General features: G+C 40.8%; 1 protein-coding gene across 12 annotated transcripts in view; it reads right to left on the reverse strand.

Annotated features, from left to right (window-relative positions):
• Positions 1 to 401: 401 nt before the first annotated feature.
• The window catches only part of TEAD1 (TEA domain transcription factor 1), a 262,318-nt gene continuing 235,280 nt past the window's right edge, over positions 402 to 27,439 (reverse strand). For 11 of the 12 annotated variants that reach the window (XM_040258347.1, XM_040258345.1, XM_040258348.1 and 8 more), the window contains 3 exons: positions 22,422 to 22,562; positions 14,178 to 14,330; positions 402 to 8,407 (listed from right to left, as the gene is read on the reverse strand). In XM_040258347.1, coding sequence (XP_040114281.1) covers positions 8,294 to 8,407; positions 14,178 to 14,330; positions 22,422 to 22,562 — 408 coding nt within the window. In that variant the 3' untranslated portion in view covers positions 402 to 8,293. The remainder of the gene's footprint in view (positions 8,408 to 14,177; positions 14,331 to 22,421; positions 22,563 to 27,439) is intronic. The other variant, XM_040258346.1, reaches the window with a different exon arrangement.

Genomic DNA, 27,439 nt, shown 5'->3' on the forward strand with positions numbered 1-27,439 from the left:
CACACTACTCAAGAGAGGTAAGCAAGCAGGCAGACAGATTAACGTGGGTTATTTTTAAGAAACCTTGTTAACGGGAACTCTACTCAGTATTGTGTAATAACCTATAGGGGAAAAGAATATGAAAAAAAGATATGTATGGATAACTGAATCACTTTGCTCCACCCTTGAAACTAAAGCAACAATGTAAACCAATTACACATCAATTTAAAAAAAGAAACGAAGAAAGAAACCCTGGTAGACATTAACACTCATGCTCCGATCACTATACTGAGCTTAGTGGGCACCATTAAAAGATCACCACTCGAACCTCCTTCACTCTGTCCTTCATGTATTCACCCATAACACATAAAACACCTTTTCATTTTCAACAACATACATTTCTGCAGATAAAAAAGGTGACCCACACTTTCATTTTCTTTATTTTTCATTGATACCGTATGAATACAAAGTTTCTATAAAGCTACAAAATGTCTACCACTTTATCAAGAAGGCATCAAAATGTGTCACTTTGCAAAGACATGAAAACACCTGCAGGAACTGACACAAAAATAGCATTTTTAGAGTGATGAAATAATTGCACTTAACTGTCATGGATATTACAGTTATCACACATATGTACCGCGAAAGCTAGAATACATTTTTTTTTTTTTACAAAGCACTTTATAAAAAAATTCTCTGCACACAAACCCTATAATTTTCATATAACTATCATACTAAAGATAAATTCACTTTAAAGCCAACACTTAGAACATTTTTAAACAAAAAGGTACCAGTACCTAAACACAGACATTTAACAAATACAAGAATACTGTACTGCCAAGAGGTTTAACCAAATGCCTTTTGAAAGCTTCTGCAAATAGGTTAAGAAAACATATGTGAGAATTTGCACCCCCCCACCCCCCATCTCTCCGATCTATCCAAGAGGAAGCTTACTGCCCAAAGGCAGACTCCTCAGCCCACTCCCAGCAGCAGTACAATATTAAAGGAACCACTGAGCAGATGAAATGCTCACATCACAAGCCCATTTTATACACGTGACACGAAGACACAGACTGAGAATCCCATTAAGTCACTGAGAATGTGAAAAAACACACGTGGCAAAAACCAATTTACATAAAATTTAAGCATATTAGTAAGAATTAAAGGCTATTCAGGTTTCTTTTTTAAATGTTACAAAACATTTTTTTTTTGTCATTTTTAGGCACGTAGTTTTTGCTTTTACTTGTTTTTTTCTTCCTTATCTGCAGTCATGAGCCTACTGAAAAAGGCCTACGGAAGTGACTCTTTCAAGGAGGTAACAGGGAGATTTTTTTTTTTTAAGAAGTGCAGTTCATATCTAATTTACACAGTGAAACTAATCACAGAAAAGGACTGAGGCAAAAAGGAAAAGAGAAAGAAGAAAGGAAGGGAGGGAGAGAGAAAACCAGAGACTGGTTTCCAATTGATTTATACCTAGATTCTGTCAGCCTCTCTTAAGAAAAAAGGGGAATGAGAAAACTTCACAATGGAAGTCAGACAAAAGAGAGCCAGCCTGTGAGAGGTGGAATCTTTTGGAATCTGACTCCACTTAATGATGAACAGAGTGGGAAAATAAATGCCATTTCAATATTAAAATGATCGAGAGGGGGCATATGACAGACTCAATGCAAATTCACAGGGAATAAAACAAGTTAACAGCTTAGGAAGTAGGACAATAAATACAAATATTTCATCTTATTTAATGGTGCATGACTTCAGTGAAACTATCCTTTGCAATGCAATACATTTTAAATGCAAACCTTCATTCTTAACAATATAAGCAATGAGTTAATGAGAGAAAACTATTGCCAAAGAAAGCACAGTAACAGTTGAAGAGGGAAACAGGAAAACAAATATTTGATTAATTTCTTCCAAGTTGTGGTGTAGTCTTGACATGACAGGGAGGGGCTGAATTCAAGCAGCTAACTATAACTTGTGTTGAGCAATTTTCCTTCTCATTTGACGTTTTTGTTTTTTCATTGTATAAACTTCTATGAGTACTCACAACTTGGTGTGGATAGAAATCACTCCTGAAGTTTCAGAGAGCCCAAAGAGGGTATTCTTAAAGACACCAGGTAGAAACAGATGGATCATACACATTCGGAGGCTAACTTTCAACGATTCTAATGTCATTGTAAAGTCTATACTGGTAAAGAACAATCCTTTTTTTTTTTTTTGTCCTGGCTTTTATTTGGCTGGTGTTTTTACCTTCTCGTCCTTTTCACTCCTCTTCCTCCCCTCTATCAGTTTTCCCAATTTACACAAAGTTTTGATAAAAGCCAACAGGGACTCTAAAAGAGTTGCCCTTTAGAGGGCCGGAACATTCTTTGAAAATTCCGAATTGTGAGTGGTACTCTTTGGGAGTTTCTCATAGCACATTCAGACAACACTCAGAGTCAACATTTTCGCCCTAAGAAGAACACGTCAATTGTGATGACCCTAAACCATTTTTTTGTTCTGCACTGTCATCTCAGTTTGAGGCTTCCAACTTTCAAAACGGTATCACTGTGTAAACCGGAAGTGCGCACTGGCATCTGAATGGAAAGGCAGGCTCTACAGGCTGAGCACAAGCGTACGGAGAAGGTCACATCTGTCCACTGGCTGACAGCCTGCGGGTTGTGTGCAAGTCCCTTTGGGCGGACGCAGGGCTGGGTGACGGGCAGAGATGGCATACTGGGTCATGGCACACAGCCATACCAGTTTCTGGGGGTCCTCCTGCTGCTGTGGGCTCCAGGGCTGGGAGTGGTTGGGGGGGCTCCCCTACGGCATATGATGCACAGCAGGCGGGGTCCATGTCGTGCTCTTGTGAACAGAGGCCTGTCGTTGGTTATTCATCCCGGTAAACCAAAGGCATTACGGTGATCTCAGAATATTTTTGGTCTCTCTACAAATTATCATGATTATGGCAGCACTTTTCTAAGCTGGAATCTCAAACCAAAGGCACTTTCATGCTAGAGTGCAGAAGGTTCACAAATAGCTAAGTTTTTGGTCGTGGATTTAAAAGGCAACATTTAAAGTGTACAATTTGCTTTTCATAGTAAACTATGAAGTTGCAAGACCTTCCATTTTGGTATAGACATTGGACGGTGTGGTCAATGAACTGACTTCTGTTCATTTTGGATTTCAGACCAAGAAGTCAGTTTTCTATAGATATGAAGAAAAATGGGCTTACGAAAAACAAAATTGAAAACAACGCTTGCTTATTCTGTTTTAAATACTGAGCCGATTAGTAAAGGGACATAGAGAACTGGTGTGAGAAAAGGCTGGCGGCACGACTAAGTATCACTAAGGCACTGCTTACTGAACGCTTTGGCAGCTCTGAATTGAAAACTTCCTACAAAAGTAACAATAGTAAGAGAAATGCTTCCAGCTTACAAAAGGGCTCACAGTTCCGAGGCAGCCTTCTGCACTGCAAACCCTACACGCAACATCGCAAAGATTTAAGGCTTTTCAGAAATGACATGTGCAGGGTTTCGCCACAGAAACATCAACAGAAGGAAAGAAGCAATGCAGACGTATCCTCTTAATGTCACAGGTGTGAACACCAACACACAAAATGGGTTCTACCCTTCGTTAGAACAGGCGTAGTGTACCAGAACATAGACAAAAATCATACAAGTCATCGGTACCTGGTTTGAAAAGTTGACTGTCATCTTGTGTGATTTAAATAATTTACATTTGTACAAAAACAAACTGTAAAAGCCGCTAGAGTGTTGAGACCTAAAGAGAAGACTTGGGTCTGTAACACCAAGTTCTGGGCATGGGGGCTGGTTTTTTTTGGCTGGTCTGAGAGTGGGACTTTGCTGCTGGGATGTTTTGTGAAGAGAAATTTGATTCAGAGCCTGTGGCAGGTGAACTGTCCTTGGGGTAAGGAAAAGGCTCATCAGCTTTCCTATCTGCTGGTGGATGCCTCCCCAATAGGACCCTCAAGAAGCAGCATCAACCCCGGGGGATGCTCTTGCTCTGGCAGAAGAAGGGTCTTCCTCTCCCTCTCTTCCTCACCGAGCACCAGAGAGGAACAACCCCCACCAAAAGGCCAAGGATCAAGTGGCAAGGGTCCTAAAGCCTTCCTAGCCAGCTGTCACTGACCAGCACGTGACTCTGGGCAAGTCATGTCTCCTCCGGGTCTCAACTCCCTCATCTACAAACTGGAGGAGGTCACAGGCATACCTCGTTTTCTCACGTTTCACAAATATTGCAGTTTTTTTACAAATTGAAGGTTTGTATCAAATGAGTCTACTGGCATCATTTTTCCAACAGCATTTGCTCACTTTGTGTCTCTGTGTCCTGTTTTTATAATTTTCACAATATTCCAACTTTTTCATTATTTTCATATTTTTAATGGTGATTTATGATCTTTAAGTTACTACTGTAATTGTTTTGGCATTTTTCAGCAATATCTTAATTAAAGTATGTGCATTGATTTTTTTTTAGCCATAATACTATTGCACATTTAATAGACTACAATATAGTGTAAACATAACTTTCACATGCACTGTGTGACTCGTTTTACTGTGATAGTTGCTTTTTTGTGGTTCTCTGGAACCAAGCCTGTGCTGCCTCCGAGATATGCCTGTAGACTGTGTTCTCCTATAGCTTAGTAAAGAAAAACTCTAGCAGTCCTCTTACAAAATGAATCCTTCTCTCCTCCATCCTTAACATTGAGTCTAACACTAAAAGTAGAAGGTCAGAAGAAATTCACTAAAATGATCAAAGGTCTGATAATGAGAACAATAACCTTATGAGAAATAATGAAAATAGGTGGCATTTTTTAACCAGCTGAAATAAGGAATCAAGAGCAAATTAGAAATGCTCTTTAAGCAGTGTGAGTTGATCATAGGGGTGTTGGTAACCAGGTGTCCACAGTTTCCCCAGGGAGGAAGGAAAGAATACTTGTAGCTGAGAGACTCTGTTGTGAAATAGAAGCTCTGAAACAGGAAGAAACACGGACAAAATGTCATTAGAGTAATATTCCTACCTGTCTCTTGATGGCCTGAAACAAGGCTCCCAGGAGAGAAGCTTTCTCAAGATAAAATGGAAGGAAAAAGATGTCAAATATGGCATTTGTGACCTGTGGATGTAGGGCAGTGCTTTTCAAGCAGGGGCAATTCTGTGGCCCATGGGACATTTGGCCCTGTCTGGAGACACTTGGGATTGTGACAACTGGGGAAAGAGTGTGTCTAGTGGGCAGAGGCCAGGGATGCTGCAAAACCTCCTACAAGGCACAGGACAGCCCTGCACCACAAAGAATTATCTGGTCCAAATGTCAACAGGGTCTAGATAAGGGTTGAGAAACCCTGGTCTAGGGTAGCTTAGACATTCTGGGATTCTAGGACATGTTTTGAAAGAGCCTCGGCTTTACTTAGGTCTCTTGCTAAGATGGGAAATGAATGCCAAGAGACCAAAGATGGGTTCTTTAGTTTCTCCCTATTCAGGCTGTGGAAAATGGCCTCCAGACTCTCCAGCGAAAGTACAAGATGTCCCTGAATCATTCCTGGTAGTGGAGGGTCAACCAGGAGATGGAGCACCCAGAAGAAATGTGAGGAAAGAGCTTTGGAAAGGCTTCTTTATGGTTCAGAAAGCTTGACGAGTGAATAAGACTCTGCCATGAATGGTCAAAGACCAAAAATCAGACTTGGATTAGATGTCGTCACACAGATCTAATCCCAGGATCTAATTTAGAAGAGAGAGAAATGGACCAGTGGTTAAGACAGGAAAACTGCCTGCCCTGGAGAAACCTTTAGAATAGGACAAGAAGCAAACTTGTTTTAAGAGCAAAAAGTAACCCTCAAGGTCATCCATGGAGACCCCAAACTCAACCACAAAGGGATTTGGAGGAAGAGGACAAGTATCAGAGGGCCCAGCCTGACTCTGTGAGGCCAGGGTATGATCTACTCTTCAGTTAACAGACCTAGTCTCTAGCTGGTGTTTTGGGGCCTCAGTCTATTTGTGCTTTGAAAAAAGTAAATCCTAAGAGCCCTCCTGGCAGCACTGAAGAGTCCCATTCCCGGGAGAGAATGTGAACCAAATGCCTCTCCCCCTGAAGTTCTGGGATGGCCTGGCTTTTAGCCACATAAGATCACTTGCACCCCTAGGTCCTGAGAAGACTGGGGTAATTTTCAGTAAGATGCAGGAGATGGGAGCAAAAGAAGCACCTGTAAGAGGGGTGACCAAGGGAAGTCATAAGTATGATGAGCAAGGGAGAAGCTTCATACTTGGGCCGAAGACCAGATGGAAGGGTGGGCCGCTGGGCCAACTCTTCAGAGGGCCCCTCAGCCTCAGGGAACAAACTGTAGTCTGTTTATGGAGGGAAGATGCACACCATCCTGCTGGCTTACGTAAGGGATGTGCGTTCCAAAAGGGCTTACGTAAGGATGTGCACTCCAAAAGGGGAAAATTCTGCACTTTTCCCTCTGGTCTTCCCAGGGACCGGGGCCATGGGTTTGGGTACAGCCAGGCTTGGTTCAGTATTCTGTTTCCACAAGCCAGCCACACCCTCATGCTGCTGACCTCAGATACTAGTCAATACACAAGCAGGGTCATAGTTGGTTGGGGGGATAGGGAAGAGGGTGTGTAGGTTACTTGAATGTGACAGTACAAAGTTTTTTATTTCTCTGGCCTGATGTAAGTCTTGACATGCTTTAAAACTTGCAAGACATTTTGTGTTCTGTAGTGTTAACACTCCTGACAATTATCAACGAGTCAATTTCCTCCAGGAAAGTGGGGAGTATGCCCTGTCCCCATCCCAATGTATGGAAGTAACAAGACATGTGACCACATCAAACCATCTCTGCCTGGACAATGCTTTGGAATACGTGGGTTGGAAAGTCGAACCTCTCTTGGGAAGAAAACCTCCCAAACGAACCTGTTTGGAAAGGGCAGAGATAGATAGCCGAGCCTCTTCAGCCTCAGTCAAATAAGTATTGTGACTTATTGAGAGATGTCAAGAAAATGGGTGTCCTTAGAGAATACACCAAGATCTACGGACACAGACTGAGAAATACATATATCAGCACCTAGCAAACTGAATGACTCTGAACAGATGTTCAATAAATAAGCACTGAATAACTATATATGCATATGTTTGTATGTACACACAAACACACACATAGCTACACCAGGTTAATATGCACATTGGATCACCAGAAATAATTTATCCACAGGCTGGTGAGTATGCTTGTGATTTTCTGGGGAGCAGAAATCCTAAAACTGATGAGCCTTTTACAAGTTTGGTTTGATGAAATTTCTCCCAGCCACAGGGTTTTCTATAATTTGCAGCTCACAGTGCAGTATTCATGCCAATTTTGAATTTTTGTTATTAAATTTCAGTGGTTCAAATATTTACTCATCTTAATAAAAAAATTTGGTTGTCCATATAAAATATAACTGCACACACAAGACTATAAACATTGTAAGCTTAGATTTTCAGTATTTATCTACTTATTGCAAAAAGAGCCATCTTTTTTTTCATTAAATAATCATCACATTAGTACAATACAATTTTATATTTTTTAAATATACTATATATGTTAAGGATAAGGGGTGAAGTTTTCTTCCTCTGTAATATCTGTTTCAAGAGTTTAATGGATTAGGAGATTAGTTTTAACCTTGAGGAAAAAAGTACAAATTTGTCTCATTAGGATATTTCTACCAAGTATTTCTTAAGGCTATATTTTAACATTTGGTTTCAAAAAGAAAGAAAAGTTTCATTTAAAAAATAATTTAGTGAATTACATTCTTTCATAACTTCCACCCTAATTAGTTACAAAGATAAGTCTAAAGATTCTTAGTTTTGTGTACTAATTTACATTTATATTTAAAGATTAATTTTACTTGTATCTTAAAACAAGAATTTTATGTTGGAAAAAAAACACACTAAATACATTTGTATAAACGCTGTAAATGTCCAATGGCAAATGCTCTGTCTTGCTTTTTTTTTTCTACCACAATGAGAAACAGGTCTCTGCAGACAGAGACTTGGGTTCTTAAGGTTCACCTTTCTGAGGAATTGTGGGCTATGGATCTGAATAACACACAGAAACAACTCGATTTCTCTTTTTACAACTGTACCAGAACTTCACAGCTACAATGAGTATGAACACATGAAAAAATGACTTCAAACAGGATTTAGAAAAATCGGGGTGACCTCAGGGCCAGGGCAGCACCCCTGTATGATGAGGTTTACAGTCAGTCGTTCGATCTGGAGAGAGTGTGTGTGTGTGCGCACATATGTGTGTGTGTATATACAGATATCTATATATATAAATAACCATGGTTAGTCCTTTACAAGCCTGTAAATATGATGCTGTGCTCCATGTTCACTATTTGAAACTTCAAATACACAGGCCATGCACAGGAGAGTTTCTTGTGTATCCCTGTTTGTTACCACCTGTGAAAAAAATAAAAGTGTAAATGGAAAAGATTGTGAAAAAGAAAGTACATATATATATATGTATAACTGAATCACTTTGCTAGATAGCAGAAATTAACACATTATAAGTCAACTACACTTCAATAAAATTTTTACAAGTTTTATATATACATACACACACATATATATCTATATCAAACACCGCATGAATAAAAATATTCCACCATGGTTTACTCGGAGACGAATACAAAGTCTAAAGTTCAAAAAGTTGATTAATTAGAGATCTATTCAGCCTCACTCTGCCCTCTCCTGCACAAACTCAGGACACTAAGGGTCCAACTTAAATCCTATCTAAGTTTAGTTACCATATGTAAGAAAGACCTTAAAGATGAGCCTAAGATGACACCACAAGAATTAGTGTGAGTTTTTTTTGAGGGGGGAGGGCTGTGACTTTTTTTTTTTTTTAAACAACATAGAGAATTTTCTGTAATTCTGTCCTATAGGACAGTCATTTATCCTAGGAATTGTTTCCTATCTTATCCCTAAACCTTTACTAAATTTTGTTGCACGATAGTCAATGGGAGACATAACTCTGTGAATGACTTAACTCACCACTACATTAACATGTAGTGCCTGGACTCAGTGAAGCAAGAGCTGAGTAAAAAAGAACAGTCATGCAGTTCAAACCCATGCAGTTCAAGGGTCTACTGTATTTGCTGAATGGATGGAAACTCACAGAATAACAGCCACCATCTGTTGACTGTTAACTATGCATCTCCTCGGTATTAAACACTCTGCAGGAAGAATCTCATGTCATATTCCAGCTCCAGCAGCAGGTGTCATTTCACCCCCGTTTGACAAGGGAGGATGCTTGGGGTTAATTTATTGAAGGTTGTACTAATGTCAACGAGGTGCCTCCCTCCTAGCTCAGTTGGTAAAGAATCCGCCTGGAATGCAGGAGACTCCAGTTCGATTCCTGGGTCGGGAAGATCCACTGGAGAAGGGATAGGCTATCCACTCCAGTATTCTTGAGCTTCCCTTGTGGCTCAGCTGGTAAAGAATCCGCCTACAATATGGGAGACCTGGGTTTGATCTCTGGGTTGGGAAGATCCCCTGGAGAAGGGAAAGGCTACTCCAGTATCCTGGCCTGGAGAATTCCATGGACTGTCTAGTCCATGGGATAGCAAAGAGTGGGGCACAACTGAGTGACCTTCACTTTCACTTTCAATGTCAACAAAAAGCCCAGATCTTCTGACTCTGAAGACCTTTTTCTTACCTGTTATGCCATGCTGCTCTAAATAAATTAATTCATACAGTGATGAATCATCTACTTTTTCTGGGTAATAAAGTTTTTTTAATACTAACATCCACCTGCTTTTCTAGTCTCACTCCCTTCCACTTCCCTTACAGATCAAATACTCCCAGTGTGCAAGTCTTTCATGGCTGAAATCTCTCTCCCTCATCCCCACATCCAAACAAATGTCATGTTCTGCTGCTTTCACCTCCTCAAGAGTTCTTAATCCACCTTTTTTTTTACCTACTGCCACAACCCAAGGTATCAGTAAACCTGATCTAGACTCCCCTACCAGGAGTTACTCTTGCTGGGCACCAGTTCCATCTGCACACAGCAGCCACCGTGACCTTGAAAGAGAGAGAAATCTGACACCACCACCCTCCTGCTTAAAAACTGAATGGACTCTTTTGAAATTCAGGATGAAGACAAAGCCTGTTCTCCTAGGATGAGCATGAGACTCTTCTCATGCTCAGGGCCCAGTCTGGCTGGTCCTACCTGCCCAGCACCCTGCTTGCAGCCCTCCTCTTTTGCCCTGTGCCAGTCACACTGCTGTTTCCAGCCCTCCCAGCGCCGCATTTCCTCCTGCACGCAGTATTCCCTCCTACCCTCTCTGCCTATCTAGCCATCTGGCAGACACCTTTCAGTTGTTTGTTGCTCAGAGAAGCCTTCCCTGACCTCTCATTACACACCTCTTGGCACCATGCACCGACCTTTACCAACCATCTGCCACAGCTGAGTGATGCATCTGGTGACTTCCTGTGCTTGACAAATGCCCACCTCTCTCACCAGACTCCAAGGTGCCTGCCCCGACTGACCTTTTCTTGGTAAATCTGAAAAACACATCTGCTTATCCATCCAGGCAACTTAAACATCATCTTTTAACTTCCCTGAGAATTCCCTACCTCACTCAAACTACAGGTGCCTGCTGGGGCAGTTTAATTCCCCTTTTTCACAAGTGTACCACAGCCATGACAGCCCTGCAGGGTCATTGTCTACTTTTCTGCCTTGTTGCCCTCACCAGACTCACATTTCCTGTGTTTTATTTGCGCTCCATTGCAGCAGCCAGCAAACCTCGCCATAGTTTAGCTGAACAAATGAAAACACTCTCAGTAACCAATGAAGTGGAGAGGGCAGACTTGAGCACTTTGTAAATGGAGGGAAAATGAGGTCTGGAGATTTAAAATGACTTAACCAAGGTCATAGGTAGAGCTGGGTCCTAAACCCAAGTCTTCTCATTCCATAACCACGACATACCCTGCAAAGTGTCTTTTCTATCAATTCAAATCTTAATTTATGTCTATCACTGGCTCTGTGACCTCAGGGAGGCCTAACATTCCTCTATCCCTAAAATGGGAATACAAATGACCTCACAGTTCCGCAGTAAGAATTTCATAATCTATCTACAGAAGATTCAGCATTGTGCCTGGAACCTCTGTGATCTAGCTTACCTTCTTGCAAACTTTCTATGAAAGAATATATCCTATATCCTATTTACGCTTCATGCTTGAGATGAAGGAGGAAAGGAAAAAAATGTTTCTAGCAAGCTGTATGTCAAAGTATGACCTTGAAAGATGACTGGAATCCTTGGCCCACAATTCAGTTGCTGTCTTCCTTGGCCTGACTGCCATTATTAGGGCCCTGAACCTACAGGGTCACCTCAATTCTGGAGTCATCCTGATGAAACCAGAGACTACTCTACAGGCCAATAAGTGCCTGGAACTGGTCTTGGTGACATACAGGTTTTGTATTCAGTGATCTAGTAAAACACCTGCAACCATGTCCAGCAGCTCTCATCCTGGCCATGTTCTTAACCCCACCCTCTCCAAGGAATCACTGAAAAGCACAATCTCTGCTGTTTATCAGTGAGATGACTTCATTACCCAGGAGCGCTGGCTTAATTTCATTTTTCTACAGAAAAATATTATTCTAGCACATATTTATTAAGAGCTACGAATTCTTTATAACAAAGGGATTTATGTAGTTGATATGTTTTAAAATTAATTTTACCTGGTAAGTTCTTTGGATGGAAGCCATGTTTTCAAAGAGGCATTACCGATATAATAGTTAATGGGTTCTATGGATAATAGATACTCACAACTTTCCCAGGTCATATATTCTTTGGTTGAGTTTGAGGTCGGGTTTTAGGGACTGAGGACTTATTCCTTAATGTGCTGAAATAGTCTCACCGGTTTGTAAGAAACAGCTAAGACTCCTTCCAGGAGAGGGGGGGTAGCCATCCATTCAGAGAGTTTTGCTTAACTTCTGAGGTTATTTAACATCCACATAAGGATGCCATACTCACCTTCTGCTCATCTGAGCACTAAGGTGATTCATATGTCCTTAAGTAGCAACAAAAAGCATCTACAGCCAAGTACCTGCCAACATCCTAAATCTTGAACTGCTCAATTTTCACCAAATATCATTAAAGAAAAGGAAAATAATGAAGAGTTAGTGAAGTATATGTTTTTTAAACTTTCTCCCAGACAACTAGCTTCCACGTTTCAGAGGGACATGGACACAGGAGAATCCACTGAGATTCTCTCCTTGGAATAAATGAAAACAATATACAAAACCATCTGTCTGCCTACTGTCTGCCCATAATCACATGCCTATGAGCTGAGGCCCCCTGTGGCTTACTCACCAATCCAATATAGCAATGCATCTCAACCTGGCTGCATACCAGAACTACCTAGGGAGCAGTAAAAATAAACAAAAACCATGACGCTCGGCTCCATCCTTCAGAATTTTTTAAAAAACATTTACTTACTTGGCTGCACTGGTCTTAGTTGCAGCATGTGGGATCTAGTTCCCTGACCAGGGACTGAACCTCAGCCCCCTGCATTGGGAGCCTGGAGCCTTAGACACTGGATCACCAGGGAAGTCCCCTGAATTTTTAAAAGTGCCCTGGAGGAATCCAATACGCAGAAGGTTTTAACTTTCTTAAGTTTTATTTATGTATTTATTTTACAGTGGTATACAGGAACTGGTTCCTACTAGCTTTGAATGTAATTGTTATATATTGAGGAATTTCATGAGCTAGATGGCCACTGTAGCTTCAAAGTGTCCATGGAAGGTATGTTTACATCATAAAAAATGGGCAAAAACCATAAGTCGGGGTTTGGGGAGAAACTAGGGGACAGCCTTTTATTTTCTTTCTTTTTTACCAGTACATTACAGGGCTTCCCTGGTGGCTCAGATGGTAAAGAATCTGCATGCAACGCATGAGACCTGGGTTTGATCCCTGGATGGGGAAAATGCCCTGGAGAAGGGAATGGCTACCCCCTTCAGTGTTCTTGCCTGGAGAATTTCATGGACAGAGGAGCCTGGCAGGCTGTGGTCGATGGAATCTTAAAGAGTTGGACACAACTGAGTGACTAACACTTATACACACTGATTGAAAAACAATGTCCCACTGGATCCAAAGTCCAAGTACAGAATTCCTGCTCTTCAAGTATTCTTATTCTAAATTCTGGTAACAAAGAATAACAAAGCAGGCCTTCAGAGGGCTGAATATTTTACCACAATATTGTCCTGCTGCCCCTTTTAGCAAAATTGCTTCCACTGAATTTTGTTTTGGCATTTTGCCTTTGGTTTAACCAAGGAATGTTATTTTTTTAAAAAACGAGCCTTATGAAATCCATTACTACATATTTTATGGGTGTATTTTGAGGAGAACATTGTACTTATTAACCTTCCTAAGTCACCAAATGAAGTCTCCACGAGAAATTGTTTTAAAGTTAAATATTTGGGGAAGAAAAAAAAACACACACAGAGCATTGCCCAAGGGAACTGGAAAATTTTCCCATCATGGACCTTGAGCACTACTGGTTTTTCCTTGCTCTTCAGCTGCCTGTTAAGTTTTGACCATACTTTTCAGCCCATAAATATTCTCCCTGTCTCCTGCTCCTAGTTATGCCGTATATTCTAGTTAATATTTCTCCTGGTACTGAGAGTTTACATTTTGGTATATTAATATATGCTACTTACAATAAGGCCTTATAAACCCTTCCTGAAATGAGTATAGGTATGCCTTAAGTACAAACCTGCTAACTCAGCTTTTGCCTCATTTATGGTTTGTATACTACAGGGCCGCTGAGACTTCAACTTAGCTGCTGCTGGGATAAGCCAGGGAACTTTAGAAAAATACGTGCCTGGGTCCTATCCTCAGAGATCCTAATTTTACTGATCTAGGATGCAGTTCTGCTATCAGGATTTTTAAGACATTCTTCAGGTTTCTCTAATCTGCAACCATAATTGAGAATCTAGTTTCATTACCCCCACCCTCCTTCCCCAAATTCCAGTTCTGCCAAGCTTAGAAAGCCCAGCCAGATGAGAACCCTTCTCTTTCACAAACCTGAGCCAAACCAAGTTTGCCTTATGGATGCATAAATTCAGCTGTTAACTGACCCCCTGGGACCCAGACCCACCCAGGCCCCTCTTCCCTGGCAGCTTCATGGCTGAGTCTGACAAAACAGGAAGAGACAAAACAGTTACCAATAAAATAGTGAAGTTTTCCAAAACACTGTTCATCATATATTTCTCTGGTAAGTGTTTGAGCTTGTGGATGAAGTTGATCATATATTCACACATTGGGGAGCGGTTTATTCGGTAGACAAATCGGCCATTCTCAAACCTTGCGTATTCCGTCTGTGAGGGAAAAAGCGTTTATACTTTTGACTTCAACATACATGAAAAAGATATGATTGTCTATAAAAGTATCTCACTTTTTCAACATGAATCAGCTGTTATATGTTGCACTACTTATGTACTTAATTAAAGAAAACCCTAACTCCAATTTTAACACCATACTCAGGATCCATTATTTTTCTGGAAATTTTTTTAAAATTGTAAAAATACTTTAATGAAAAGTTGTATAGATGTTTTTTCAGCAAAGGTCAGGAAACAAAATGTAACTGCCTGCTGAGTGATTGCCTACCTAGAAATTTGTGAGAGCAAGCCCAGCTAGTCACAATTCTTCAAAGAGCCCACAGGAAATCTTTCTTTACTGTGATAAGGCCTCATAGGCCAAAAACCAATGCAGCTAATTTCTCTACTCTAGGAAAACTGCTTCACACTGATCAAGAGCCCCTGGCTGTGTTATGTCTTTAATTTTTAAAAATGTTTTATACATATATATATGAGAAGGAAATGGCAACCCACTTCAGTATTCTTGCCTGGAAAATTCCATGGACAGAGGAGCCTGGTGGGCTATAGTCCATGCGGTTGCAAAGAGTCAGACATGACTGGGTGACTAACAAAACACTTAAATACATATTTGAAGATCCCACTGAAACACTCAGAGAGAAGAAAGACACTCTTAGATACTTTGGATCAAAGAGGAATTTAAAAAGAAATTACAAGCTATCTAAAGAGTAATGAAAAAGAAAATATTTACATCAAATTTTGGGGACTCAATGAAGCTGTACTTGGAGGAAAGCAGCTTCATGTCTTCATTATTAAAGATGAAAAGTTACAGAACTTAGTACACATCTTAAAAAGTTAGTAAACCCTACAAAATAAACCAAAATCAGGGAAAATCAGGAACCAAAAATTAATAAAAATAAAAGCTCAAATGAATCCAAAGGAAATAAAAAATATAAACAGGATATAAAATCTAACTTTTTAAAAAGACAAAACAAACCCTCCACAAGCTTAAGAAGGAAAAGAAAGGAGACAAAACAACAGTCACATTATCAATCTTTTTATAAATGGTCTTTATTTTATGTTAAATTCTTCTCTTCCTATTTTACTTAATTTTTTTAAGTAAGATTAAGAAAGGTTACTTCATGTAACTCTATGGCAAACAACCAATCCATCAATCCATAAAAGCAAAGAAAAATCCAGTGAATAGGACGATGTCCCAGCAAAACACAAATCACTAATACTGAACCAAAAGGAAGTAGAAAACTCCAGTAGGTCAATTACTGTAGAGATAACTAGAAACTATGTAGAAATCGACCACTGAAAACAGTCCGAAGACCGAATGGTTTTACAGCTAAATTTTATGTAACCTTTAAAGAATTTTCATCTTGTGACATTTTCAGTGTTATTCAAACTATTCTATACCATAGAAAAAGGTCGGTATTCCAACCATTTTTTTAAAACTAATGTATATTCAATACTGACATATGATGAAGAGATTATAGAAAAAAGAAAAGTACAGACTACTATCACTTATGCAATGCAAACATTTGATGTAAAACAGCTTTCTTTGGGAATGCTTTGGTGGTTCATACATGGGATGTTTGTTAACTCGTGATGTCAAAAAACTGGAGGAAAAACAGAGTAAGAGTTGGTGAAAAGGCATTTGATAAAATATTGCAGCTATTACTAATAAAAAAAATTGAGTAAAATAGGAAGAGAAAGAATTTAACATAAAATAAAGACCATTTATAAAAACCAATAATAAATCCAGTGTTAAAACATCAAAACGGTTTCTACTGACATCAGTAACGATATAAGGATACTCACCATCACTATTTCTTTTATTTCTTTTTACAACTGTGTTGGAAGTTTTAGCAATGAAAAGGTGAGAAAATAATAACAATAATAATAATAAAAGTGGCAAGAACATTGGAAAAGAAGAGATAAAATAAAGTCCTTTTTTGCTGCTAAGATAACATATCATAGGAAACCCAAGAAATCTGGAGGGAAAAAACCACTAGAAATAAATGAATGTGGCAAGGTGGCCAAATAGAATATACGTATGCAAAAAGTAGGAGGTTTCTTCTAGTAATTAAAATCTAGAAGTTGAAAATTGTATTAACAAATTTATAGAATATTTAGAGATATATTTAACAAGAAAGAGATGAATCTATGTATGAAAAGTGTAAAATCTTACTAAAATAGATAAAATGAGATGAAAATTCAAATAGATTCTCAATTAGAAAGATTTAATATCAAACTGCCCCTAAATAACATCTAAATCTAATGCAATTACAATTGTTGCTGTTGTTATTGTTGTGTTAGTCATGCCCGACTCTTTACGATCCCATGGACTGTAGCCCTCCAGGCTCCTCTGTCCATGGGACTCTCCAGGCAAGAATACTGGAGTGGGTTGCCATTCCCTTCTCCAGGCAATCTTCCAGACCCAGGGATCAAACCAGGGTCTCCTGCATTGCAGGCAGATTCTTTACAGTCTGGGCCACCAGGGAAGCCAGCGATTAAAATTAGGTTGCTCAAATAAGACTTTTGTTTTTCTTTACATTTTTTAAATGATCTCCTAACTTTGGAAGAATAAAATGCTGGTAAGCTGCCTAGAAAATATGTGAAAAGAAAGAGTAGGGAGACTGATTCACCCTAGTAGATATCAGAAAATGCTGTTGTTGTCATTTAGTCGCTAAGTTGTGTCTGACTATTTGCGACCCCATGGCCTGCAGCATGCCAGGCTTCCCTGTCCTTCATTATCTCCTGGAATTTGCTCAAACTCATGTCCATTGAGTTGGTGATACCATCCAACCATCTCATCCTTTGTTGCTCTCTTCTCTTCCTGCCCTCCATATTCCCTGGGATCAGGGTCTTTTAAAATGAACTGAGTCTTTGCAACAGGTAGCCAAAGTGTTAGAGCTTCAGCTTCAGCATCAGTCCTTCTGATGAATATTCAGGATTGATTTCCTTTAGGATTGGTTTGATTTCCTTGGAATCCAAGGGATTCTCAAGAGTCTTCTCCAGCACCACAGTTCAGAAGCATCAATTCTTTGGCACTCAGCCTTCCTTATGGTCCAACTCTCACATCCATACATGACCACTGGAAAAACCACAGCTTTGACTAGACAGATTTTTCTTAGCAAAGTGATGTTTCTGCTTTTTAACATGCTCTCTAGGTTTCTCATAGCTTTCCTTCCAAGAAGCAGGTGTCTTTTAATTTCATGGCTGCAGTCACCTTCCACAAGTGATTCTGGAGTCCAAGAAAATAAAATCTGTCACTGTTCCCACTTTTTTCCCTTCTATTTGCCATGAAGTGATGGGGACTGGATGTCATGATCTTAGTTTTGTGAATGTTGAATTTTAAGCCAGCTTTTCATTCTCCTCTTTCACTCTCATCAAGAGGCTCTTTAGTACCTCTTTGCTTTCTGCCATTAGTGTGGTAACATCTGCATATCTGAGGTTGTTATTTCTCCTGGCAATCTTGATTCCAGCTTGTGAGTTATCCTGCCCAGAATTCCTCATGATGTACTCCATATATAAGTTAAATAAGCAGAGTGACAATAAACAGCTTTGACATACTCCTTCCCAACTCTGAATCAGTCCATTGTTTCATGTCTGGTTCTAACTGTTGCCTCTTGTCCTGCACGCAGGTTTCTCAAGAGACAGGTAAGGTGGTCTGCTATCATCATCTCTTTAAGAATTTTCCAGTTTGTTATGATCACACAGTCTAAGGCTTTAGCATGGTCAATGAAGCAGAGGTAAATGTTTCTTTGGAATTACCTTGCTTTTTCTATGATTCAGTGAATGTTGTCAGTTTGATCTCTGGTTCCTCTGACTTTTCTAAATCCAGCTGGTGCCTCTGGAAGTTCTCGGTTTACATACTGTTGAAGCTGAGCTTAAAGGATTTTGAGAATTAACTGGATAGCATGTGAAATTAGTGCATCTGCACATTAATTTGAACATTCTTTGGCCTTGCCTTTCTTTGGGACTGGAATGAAAACTGACTTTTCCAGTCCTGTGGCCACTACTGAGTTTTCCAAATTTGTTGGCATATTGAGTGCAACAATTTAAAAGCATCATCTTTTAGGATTTGAAATAGTTCAGCTGGAATTCCATCACTTCCACTGTTTTGTTTGTAGTAATGCTTCCTAAGGCCCACTTGACTTCACATTCCAGGATGTCTGGCTCTAGGTGAGTGACCATACCATCATGGTTGTCCGGGTCATTAAGATCTTTTTTGTACAGTTCTTCTGTGTATTCTCACCACCTCTTCTTAATCTCTTCTGATTCTGTTAGGTCCATACCATTTCTGTCTTTTATTATGCCCATCTTCACATGAAATGTTCCCTTGGTATCTCCAGTTTTCTTGAGATCTCTAGTCTTTCCCATTATATTGTTTTCCTCTATTTCTTTGCACTGTTCACTTAACAGGGCTTCCTTAATCTCTCCCTGCTATTCTCTGGAACTCGGCATTCAGTTGGGTATGTCTTTCCCTTTCCCCTTTGGCTTTCGCCTCTCTTCTTTTCTCAGCTATTTGTAAGGCCTCCTTAGATAACCACTTTGTCTTCCTGTACTTCTTTCTCTTGAGGATGGTTTTGGTCACCTCTTCCTGTTACAAACTTCCCTCCATAGTTCTCCCTCCACTCTGTCTACCAGATCTAATCCCTTGAATCTGTTAGACACACTGTATAATCATAAGAGATCTGATGTAGGTCATATCTGAATGGTCTAGTGGTTTCCCCTATTTTCTTCAATTTGAGCCTAAATTTTGCAATAAGAAGCTGATGATCTGTGCCACAGTCAGCTCCAGGTCTTGTTTTTGTTGAATGTACAGAGCTTTTCCATCTTCAGTTGCAAAGAACATAATCAATCTGTTTACGGTGTTCAGCATCTGGTGACGTTCATATATAGAGTCATCTCTTGTGTTATTGGAAGAGGGTGTTTGCTGTGACCAGTGTGTTCTCTTAGCAATACACTATTAGTCTTTACCCTGTTTCATTTTATATTCCAGGGCCCAACTTGTCTGTTACTCCAGATATCTCTTTACTTCCTGCTTTTGCATTCCAATCCCCTATTATGAAAAGGACATCTTTTTTGGGTGTTAGTTCTAGAAGGTCTTACAGGTCTTCATAGAACCAGTCAACTTCAGCTTTTTTGGCATTAGTGTTTGGGATTACTGTGATGCTGAATGGTTTGCATTGGAAACAAACCAAGATCATTCTGTTGTTTTTGAGACTGTACCCAAGTACTGCATTTTGGACTGTCGTTGACTATGAGGGCTATTTCATTTCTTCTAAGGGATTCTTGCCCACAGTAGTAGATATAATGATCATCTGAATTAAATTCACCCATTCCCATCCATTTTAGTTCACTGATTCCTAAAATGTTGATGTTCACTCTTGCCATCTCCTGCTTAACCATTTTCTATTTACCTTGATTCATGGACCTAACATTCCAGGTTCCTATGGAATATTGTTCTTTATAGTATCTGACTTTACTTTCATCACCAGACACATCCACAACTGAGCGTCATTTCCACTTTGGCCCAGACTCTTCATTCTTTCTGGAGCTATTTCTCCGCTCTTTCCCAGTAGTATATTGGACACTTACTGACCTGCGGGGCTCATCTTTCAGTGCCATATATTTTTGCCTTTTCATACTGTTCATGGGATTCCCGAGGCAAGAATACTGAAGTTGTTTGCCGTTCCCTTCTCCAATGGACAACATTTTGTCAGAACATGCTACAAAACTACTGTAATCAAATCAACACAATACTGGGACATGTAGAGATAAATAGAGGGTGGAAAAGAACAGACTCCAGGAACAGCCCCCCAAGTATATGCTTTCCCCATGAAAATTCCTGGAATTTCATCATTCAAAGGTAACCAGCTATAGGAAGGCCCTGACAACTTGGCCATTTGGTAGCAAAGCCTAACATGAACCTTCCGTGTTCCCAGCCACCGACAGGTCCCTTTGCTTCTTCCTTCTCGGGGGAGACAGAGGTCATGTACCTCCAGGTCTCTCAGTCATGTCTCATTACACAGCCACCTTCTCACCTACCCTCTCCTTAGGCTGAGGAGCTTCCCATCTTTCTCCTCAGCTTCTCCGTCTGCGTCTCCCTTCCACTTACCCCGCGGCTGGCTGCTGCTCATTCTTTATTCTGTGCTCCTTCTATTTCCTCTCTGCAACTAGCTCTCCATTCCCACAGCTCTGATTATCTTTAATGCTTAGGATTCCCAAATGATATTTTCAGTCTTGTCTCCAAAATCCTAGTCTGGCATCTATAATCATACCTAACTATTTCCGGTTGGACATCTTAGGTACCTATCTCTGCTGGAGACTGTAATGTCCTTCGAAGCATAAAACGTGTGATCTTCAACCCTTCCTTTTCTTTGATCTTTAATATTCAGTCAGTTTCTAAGTTCCATGCCAAATGTCTTCTCGGATCCCCTCTGCCACTTTTTTAGTAACACTCATAACACCTAAGCTTATGGCAACCATCTAGTCAACTCACTCACATCTTCCTCGACCAGCACTGTTCTTGTTCAGTCCCTAAGTCATGCCCAACTCTTTGCGACCCCATAGTCAGGCTTCCCTGTCCTTCACTATCTCCCAGAGTTTGTTCACAGTCATGTCCACTGAGTCTGTGATGCTATCTAACCATCTCATCCTCTGTCACCCTCTTCTTTTGCCTTCCGTCTTTCCCAGCATCAGGGTCTTTTCCAGTGAGTCAGCACTTCGCATCAGGTAGCCAAAGTACTGGAGCTTACACTTCAGCATCCGTCCTTCCAATGAATATTCAGAGTCGATTTCCTTTAGGATTGACTGGTTTGATCTCCTTGATGTCTAAGGGACTCTCAAGAATCTTTTCTAGCACCACAGTTTGAAAGCATCATTTCTTTGGTACTCAGCCTTCTTTATGGTCCAACTCTCACATCCGTACATGACTACCAGCATAAGCCTCCTAACACCATTCTCAGGATGCCCATCTTGTGCTCAGGAGGCTATGAGGGCCTTCAGCATCCCCAATCCTCCTGTTCAGCCCAAAGTCTTGAAAAACATCTCCTCGTTCCCTCTCTCCACCCAATACATCCCTTCTCTCATGTCTCATGAGAGAAAGGATTTATTTCCGTGGCACAAAAGTCAGGGTGGGCTCCTGGACCTGAGAGGTCCTAGACACCTGTGAATAAAAGCCACTGTGAGCATGGATGAATTGGGTGGTGGGTAAAAGACACTGGAAAACACAACTCTGAATGAAATATCACCTGCAAACATTATTCACAAACAGCAACCCACCCCAGTAAAATGATCATCCATGTTTAGAAAGGGAGGGAAGTGTGAACTATAAAAGCCATAAATAAGTTTTTGGTCCCAGTATGTACTGAAATAGATTTAAAACAATTATGATGAAGGGAGTGGAAATGGCAAAAGCAAAGACCAAACTCAAGGTGGCAGGGATTTAGAAGTGAATGTGAAGTGGCTCAGTCGTGTCCGACTCTTTGTGACCCCATGGACTGTAGCATACCAGGCTCCTCCATCCATGGGATTTTCCAGGCAAGAGTACTGGAGTGGGGTGCCATTTCCTTCTCCAAGGGATCTTCCTGACCCAAAGACTGAATTCAGGTCTCCTGCAATGCAGGCAAATGCTTTACCATCTGAAGGCAGCTGCCAATTAGTTGAAGACCACCTTGGTTATTATCAAGATGCCTGGAAGTGCACTTGAATTTGGGGGTGGGAAGGTAGCAGGATAGCTAGATGGATCCTGGGGAGCAGCAGGATCTATCTCTAACAGATTCCACTCAGCCCCCCTCCCTCTTCTAGGCCTCTGGTTGGACTGGCCCCCTGTCAAGAGCAGGGATGACTTCAGATGGCCAGGGAGGGTGGCATGGATTGCTCCTGGCCTTCTTCCTTTCAGCTGCTTTCAAATCATTTTGCCTTCTTAAGTAATGGAGGGTGGGGAGTTGGAGAAGGCAGAGGAGAAGACACTTAAAAAAAAAAAAAAAAAAAAAAACCTCTCTGCCCCAGTTTAGATTTAAAGGAAGGTGACAGGCCACCCTGAATGAAGGTTCCAGCATAGAGAGGCCAACTTACCTCTACTTTTTCTACTACTTGCTTCCCAAAGGAGCAAACTTTGGTGGAGCAGGTGACTGTCATATTTTCAGAACTCTCATACTGACTGGTTACACCATAAAAAGCCCCAGCATCGTCTTGAATATTGCAGTTTAAATCAGCCTGTAGGAAATGAAATGGAGGTGAGGGTTACTCTCTTATCACAGGAGTCATGGCAACAAGCAGTAAATATCAGGCGAAGACTTCCACCATGCTGGATGGAGGGCAGTGGAGGGCCGGGGTGGCTCAGAAAAGTGGTGAGTTCATGCTCAGCTAGAAACAAGTTTTACGGCCCATCGATTGTGCTTTGAAGAGAATGCTAGCTTGGGTAGTCTTCCCTTGAAATAATGAAAAGCTGCATGTATCAATTTCATTTTTACTTTCTTGCATTCAGTATTTAATCTATTTATCGGTTCATTTTTGTCTACACTGGGTTTTCGTTGTGGTGGCTCCTCTTGTGTGATGCATGGGCTCAGCTGCCCCGTGGCATGTGGAATCTTCATGGGCCAGGAAGGAACCATTTCTCATGCATTGGCAGGCTGATTCGTATCCACTGGACCACCAGGGAAGTCCTGCATTTAGTATAGAATACTATATATCCTTGTAATAAAAGACTCATGAGGTCTCTAAATATGTACAGAAAGCAGTATGTGAACTGGATTCATATTCACTAATCTGTAGATATATTTAAAAGAATAGGAGAATCTGTAGCTGACTGGCCATTTGTTATATATGTAAAAAGAGAAACTTCATTACTAATTATGTACCCAGAGGGGAAATGGTTCCTATTAAAGACTGACTTAGAAAGATGCAAAATAGTTAATACAAGGCCCCACTCATTTAACATATTCTTATGACTATTTGCTACGTGAGATTCATGCTAGATACAAGACTACAAGTCAACATGAGAGAAATGTTCAGAAAATAGCTCTAATTTAGATAAAGTCGGAGAAGGCAATGGCATCCTACTCCAGTACTCTTGCCTGGAAAATCCCACGGACGGAGGAGCCTGGTAGGCTCCATGGGGTTGCAAAGAGTTGGACATGACTGAGCGACTGAGCGACTTCACTTTTCATTTTCATGCATTGGAGAAGAAAATAGCAACCCACTCCAGTGTTCTTGCCTGGAGAATCCCAGGGACAGGGGAGTCTGGTGGGCTGCCAGCTATGGGGTCGCACAGAGTCGGACACGACTGAAGCAACTTAGCAGCAGCAGCGGCAGATACAAAGTAAGTAGCATGTCAAAGGCTCTCAGAGTTCGGACCATGGAAACATTATTTTCAATTAAAGGTATTTACTTTCAGGATGGTTAAGACTTGAACATGCAGGGAAAGGGTGAGAGAGTATTGCACACAGAGCAGCCTGGAGTGCTTAATTTTAGCCACATTGCAAGGACAAAGGAGAGGGGGAGGAAGGAGCAGCAAGGTCCTGGGTCGGGGAGGGCTTAATGAGGGGTGTGAATGGTATGCTGTAGGAATTGGGGACCCCTTGAAAGTGTCGCCACCAGGCAATGAAGTGATCAGAGATGTGCTTCGAGAAGAGGTGTCTCAGCGTGGTATAAAGTCCACTGCAGAGGGAGGCTGGAGGCTGCTGCAGTGGCTCCACCACTGAGGGCAGGGCCCCTTCCCTTGAGCACCCACTGACCCTTTCCTGCACGCTGGGCATGGGTGTGGAGCTGGGGATCAACGCGTGAGCAAGGGACAGTCCCTGCAGTCGTGCAGCTGACAATTTAGGAGGGAGGACACTGCAACAGAGAAATAAGCGCTCCTGGGATGGGCACAGAGACACGAGAACAAACAATGGAGAGGCAGCCCTTGCGGTCAGGGAAGCTTCAGATGATGCTCTTACTATTATGATGTAGCTTGTATGAACAAGTTTTAGCTTAAAAAAAAAAGCACACACAGCAACAACAACAAAGATAAAAATATATATGTGGCAAGTAAATTAAAAAAATTAAACTGTAAAAAGGAGGTACATTTTATTTCTGTGCTTACCACTCTTCTTAGGTGACCAGCTACCAGTTTTTCAAGCATCCTCTTAGAGATATTGCGCATTTACATATTTAAGCATACACATTCCCTCTTTTCTGCACAAAGCATAGCATTTTTTTAAGCCTGGCTTTAAATCAATCAATCAATCAATAACTACTTTTTAGAACTCATATAGTACTGATGTAGGGCATCCCTAGTAGATCAGTGGTGAAGAATCCACCTGCAATGCAGGAGACATGGGTTTGATCCCCGGGTTGGGAAGATCCCTTGAAGTAGGAAATGGCAACCCAGTCCAGTATTCTTGCCTGGAAAATTCCATGGACAGAGAAGCCTGGCAGGCTATCCAGTCTCTGGGGTCCCAAAGCATGAGTGAGCACACACATAGATGTACATACACTGATATAAAGTATCAGTTTTTTAAAAAGAAAAGCCCTTTGAAAAATTGAACAGCCACACTTTTGGTGGCTGCATACTACTCCATTATACAGATGCAATATAATTTAACATATCCTCTATTGATGGACATTTTGGATGCTTCCCAACAACAATGCAGTAACAGGCGGAGCAGGAAAGGTACATTATAAATTATTTTCACTTTTTTTTTTAAATTTTGTCTTTTTCCCACTTCTTACTTATTTTTGGCTGTGCTGGGTCTTTGTGGCTGCCTGGGTTTTCTCTAGTTTCGTCAAGCAGAGGCTGCTCCCTAATTTTAGCCTGTGGGCTTCTCACTGTGGTCGCTTCTCTTGTTTCAGAGCATAGGCTCTAGGGTGCTTGGGCTTCAGAAGTTGCAGCTCCCAAGCTCTAAACCACAGGCTCAACAGTTGTGGCACATAGGCTCAGCTGCTCTCCAGCATGTGGGGTCTTCCCAAACCAGGGATCAGACCCATGTCTCCTGCATTGACAGGCAGATTCTTTACCACTGAGCCACCAGAGAAGCCCCTACTTTGACTTTTGTTTTCATTCAATTTTTAAAAATTCCCAGCTTTGAAAATGAGAATTAATTGACCATAAACACATTGTTAACTAATATGGCCATTTAAATTCATTATTTTGATGTAATCAAGTTGTTGTGAAGGACTGATTAATAATCAAAAGCAGTTGGTGTTTGTGGTGTAATGGGTGGAGGGTGGGAAGGAGCTGGGGAAATTAGCAGTGGGCGGGGGAGGCAAAAGGAGAGCACTAGGAACTATCAACCTCAGCTTGCATCAGTGCTTTGGGCAGGCACCTCAACGGCCTAGGTGCACTGTTTTCTTTCTTTTTTTTTTCAGTGTTCCATTTTTCACTTTATTCACTTCAGTGGCATTATCTTTCTATGCAATTCTTAAGCGTTACTTTCCATTCGGTTATTGCAAAACCTTGGCTATATTCCCTGTGTTGTACCTCCCTGAGCCTAACTCACAGCCAGCAGTCTGTACCTCCCATTCCTCTACCTCTATACTGCCCCTCCCCGCAACTGGTTACCACTAGTTTGTTCCGTGGGTTTGCTTCTTTTTTGTTATACTCACTAGTTTGTTCTGTTTTTTAGATTTCACATATAATTGACATCATACAGTATTTATCCTTTTCTGTCTGACTTATTTCACTTGGTATAACGCCGTGGCCTTTACTTTCGACAAGTGAAAGATTTACAATGTAAACAAACTAGGACTCTTAAGATGTAAAGCAAACATAGAAATAAACACACAAAATAATTCAACCATACATAACAATTTCAAAATGTTACCCAAGTTTAGAATGGCATTCGCCATAAATTGATATTAGCAAAACTGCTGACAATGTTCAGCTGTTCTGTTTCCACCTCTGCAAGTCCCCACACTTCAGTAACGCTGGTGCTGCCGCAGCACGCCTAGCCTGTCTGCCAGCTGAGAGCGGGCGGTCTCCAAGGCCGGTTTCCTTTAGTTACCAAAATTATCAAAATTATTTGAACAATAATCAGCACTGTTTCACTGCTTTTAACTTTAAACACAAAAACTCTGTGGTAACAGAGAATGACAGAGTTGAAGTGTCTCTATTCTACTTTTCCACCTTCATAATTACTGTGCTCATTTCTAGATCATGGAAGCAGCAGTGCTCCAATGATTCCCAACTGTCCGAACTTACCCTGGAAATGAATATAAGGGTGAGTCTGTAAAAGCATGTGCTATTAAAGAATAAGTAACAAAATGCATAAGCAACCCACATGTGTTAGTTTTAAGCATAAATATATATGTGTGTGTGTATATACATATATGAAATGAAAATTCAAGACTAATCTTACCAATTGTTTAAGACTTAAGCTAACAAAGAATTTTTTTTTATCAGGAATACTTCATTGATAGTGTTGTTTAGAACAATAGACATAGGGTGATAATAAAAATGACAGCTGTTTTTAGATGGTTCTGCCATATAAACTTCTGTACAATGAAACTCCTTAATGCCTACATCTGGGGCAGATAATCCCACCCTCTCACCTTTGGTTCACCACTGTACCTTAGAATTCTCAAGTGAAAGTGAAAGTGAAGTCGTGTCCAACTCTTTGCGACCCCGTGGACTGTAGCCCACCAGGCTCCTCCATCCATGGGGTTCTCCAGGCAAGAATACTGGAGTGGGTTGCCATTTCCTTCTCCAAGGGATCTTCCCAACCCAGGGATCGAACCCACGTCTCCCGCATTGCAGGCAGATGCTTTAACCTCTGAGCCACCAGGGAAGCCCTAAAACTCTCAAATTTAATTTAATTAGCTTTAATTGGGAATGGATGACCTGCAGGTATAATGACAGAAAGTATCAAAAATGAAAGCATTCAAGAATTCACATTATGAAACTCTGCCATCAGAAACAATCTCGACAAACTATGGTTTTAAAGTTGTCAGTGTTAGCTGTTTTACGTGAAATTAAAGTAGAACATATGTTCAGAAGTATACCAATCACAAGTTTACAGATTGATTAATTTTTGTAAAGTGAACACACCCCTGTAACCAAGTGCCCAGGTAAGGAAATAGAAAAGAAGTCCCCTGATCCACCCTCCACCCTG

Source organism: Oryx dammah, unplaced genomic scaffold (genome assembly GCF_014754425.2).
Source record: "Oryx dammah isolate SB20612 unplaced genomic scaffold, SCBI_Odam_1.1 HiC_scaffold_17, whole genome shotgun sequence".
NCBI lineage: Eukaryota > Metazoa > Chordata > Mammalia > Artiodactyla > Bovidae > Oryx > Oryx dammah.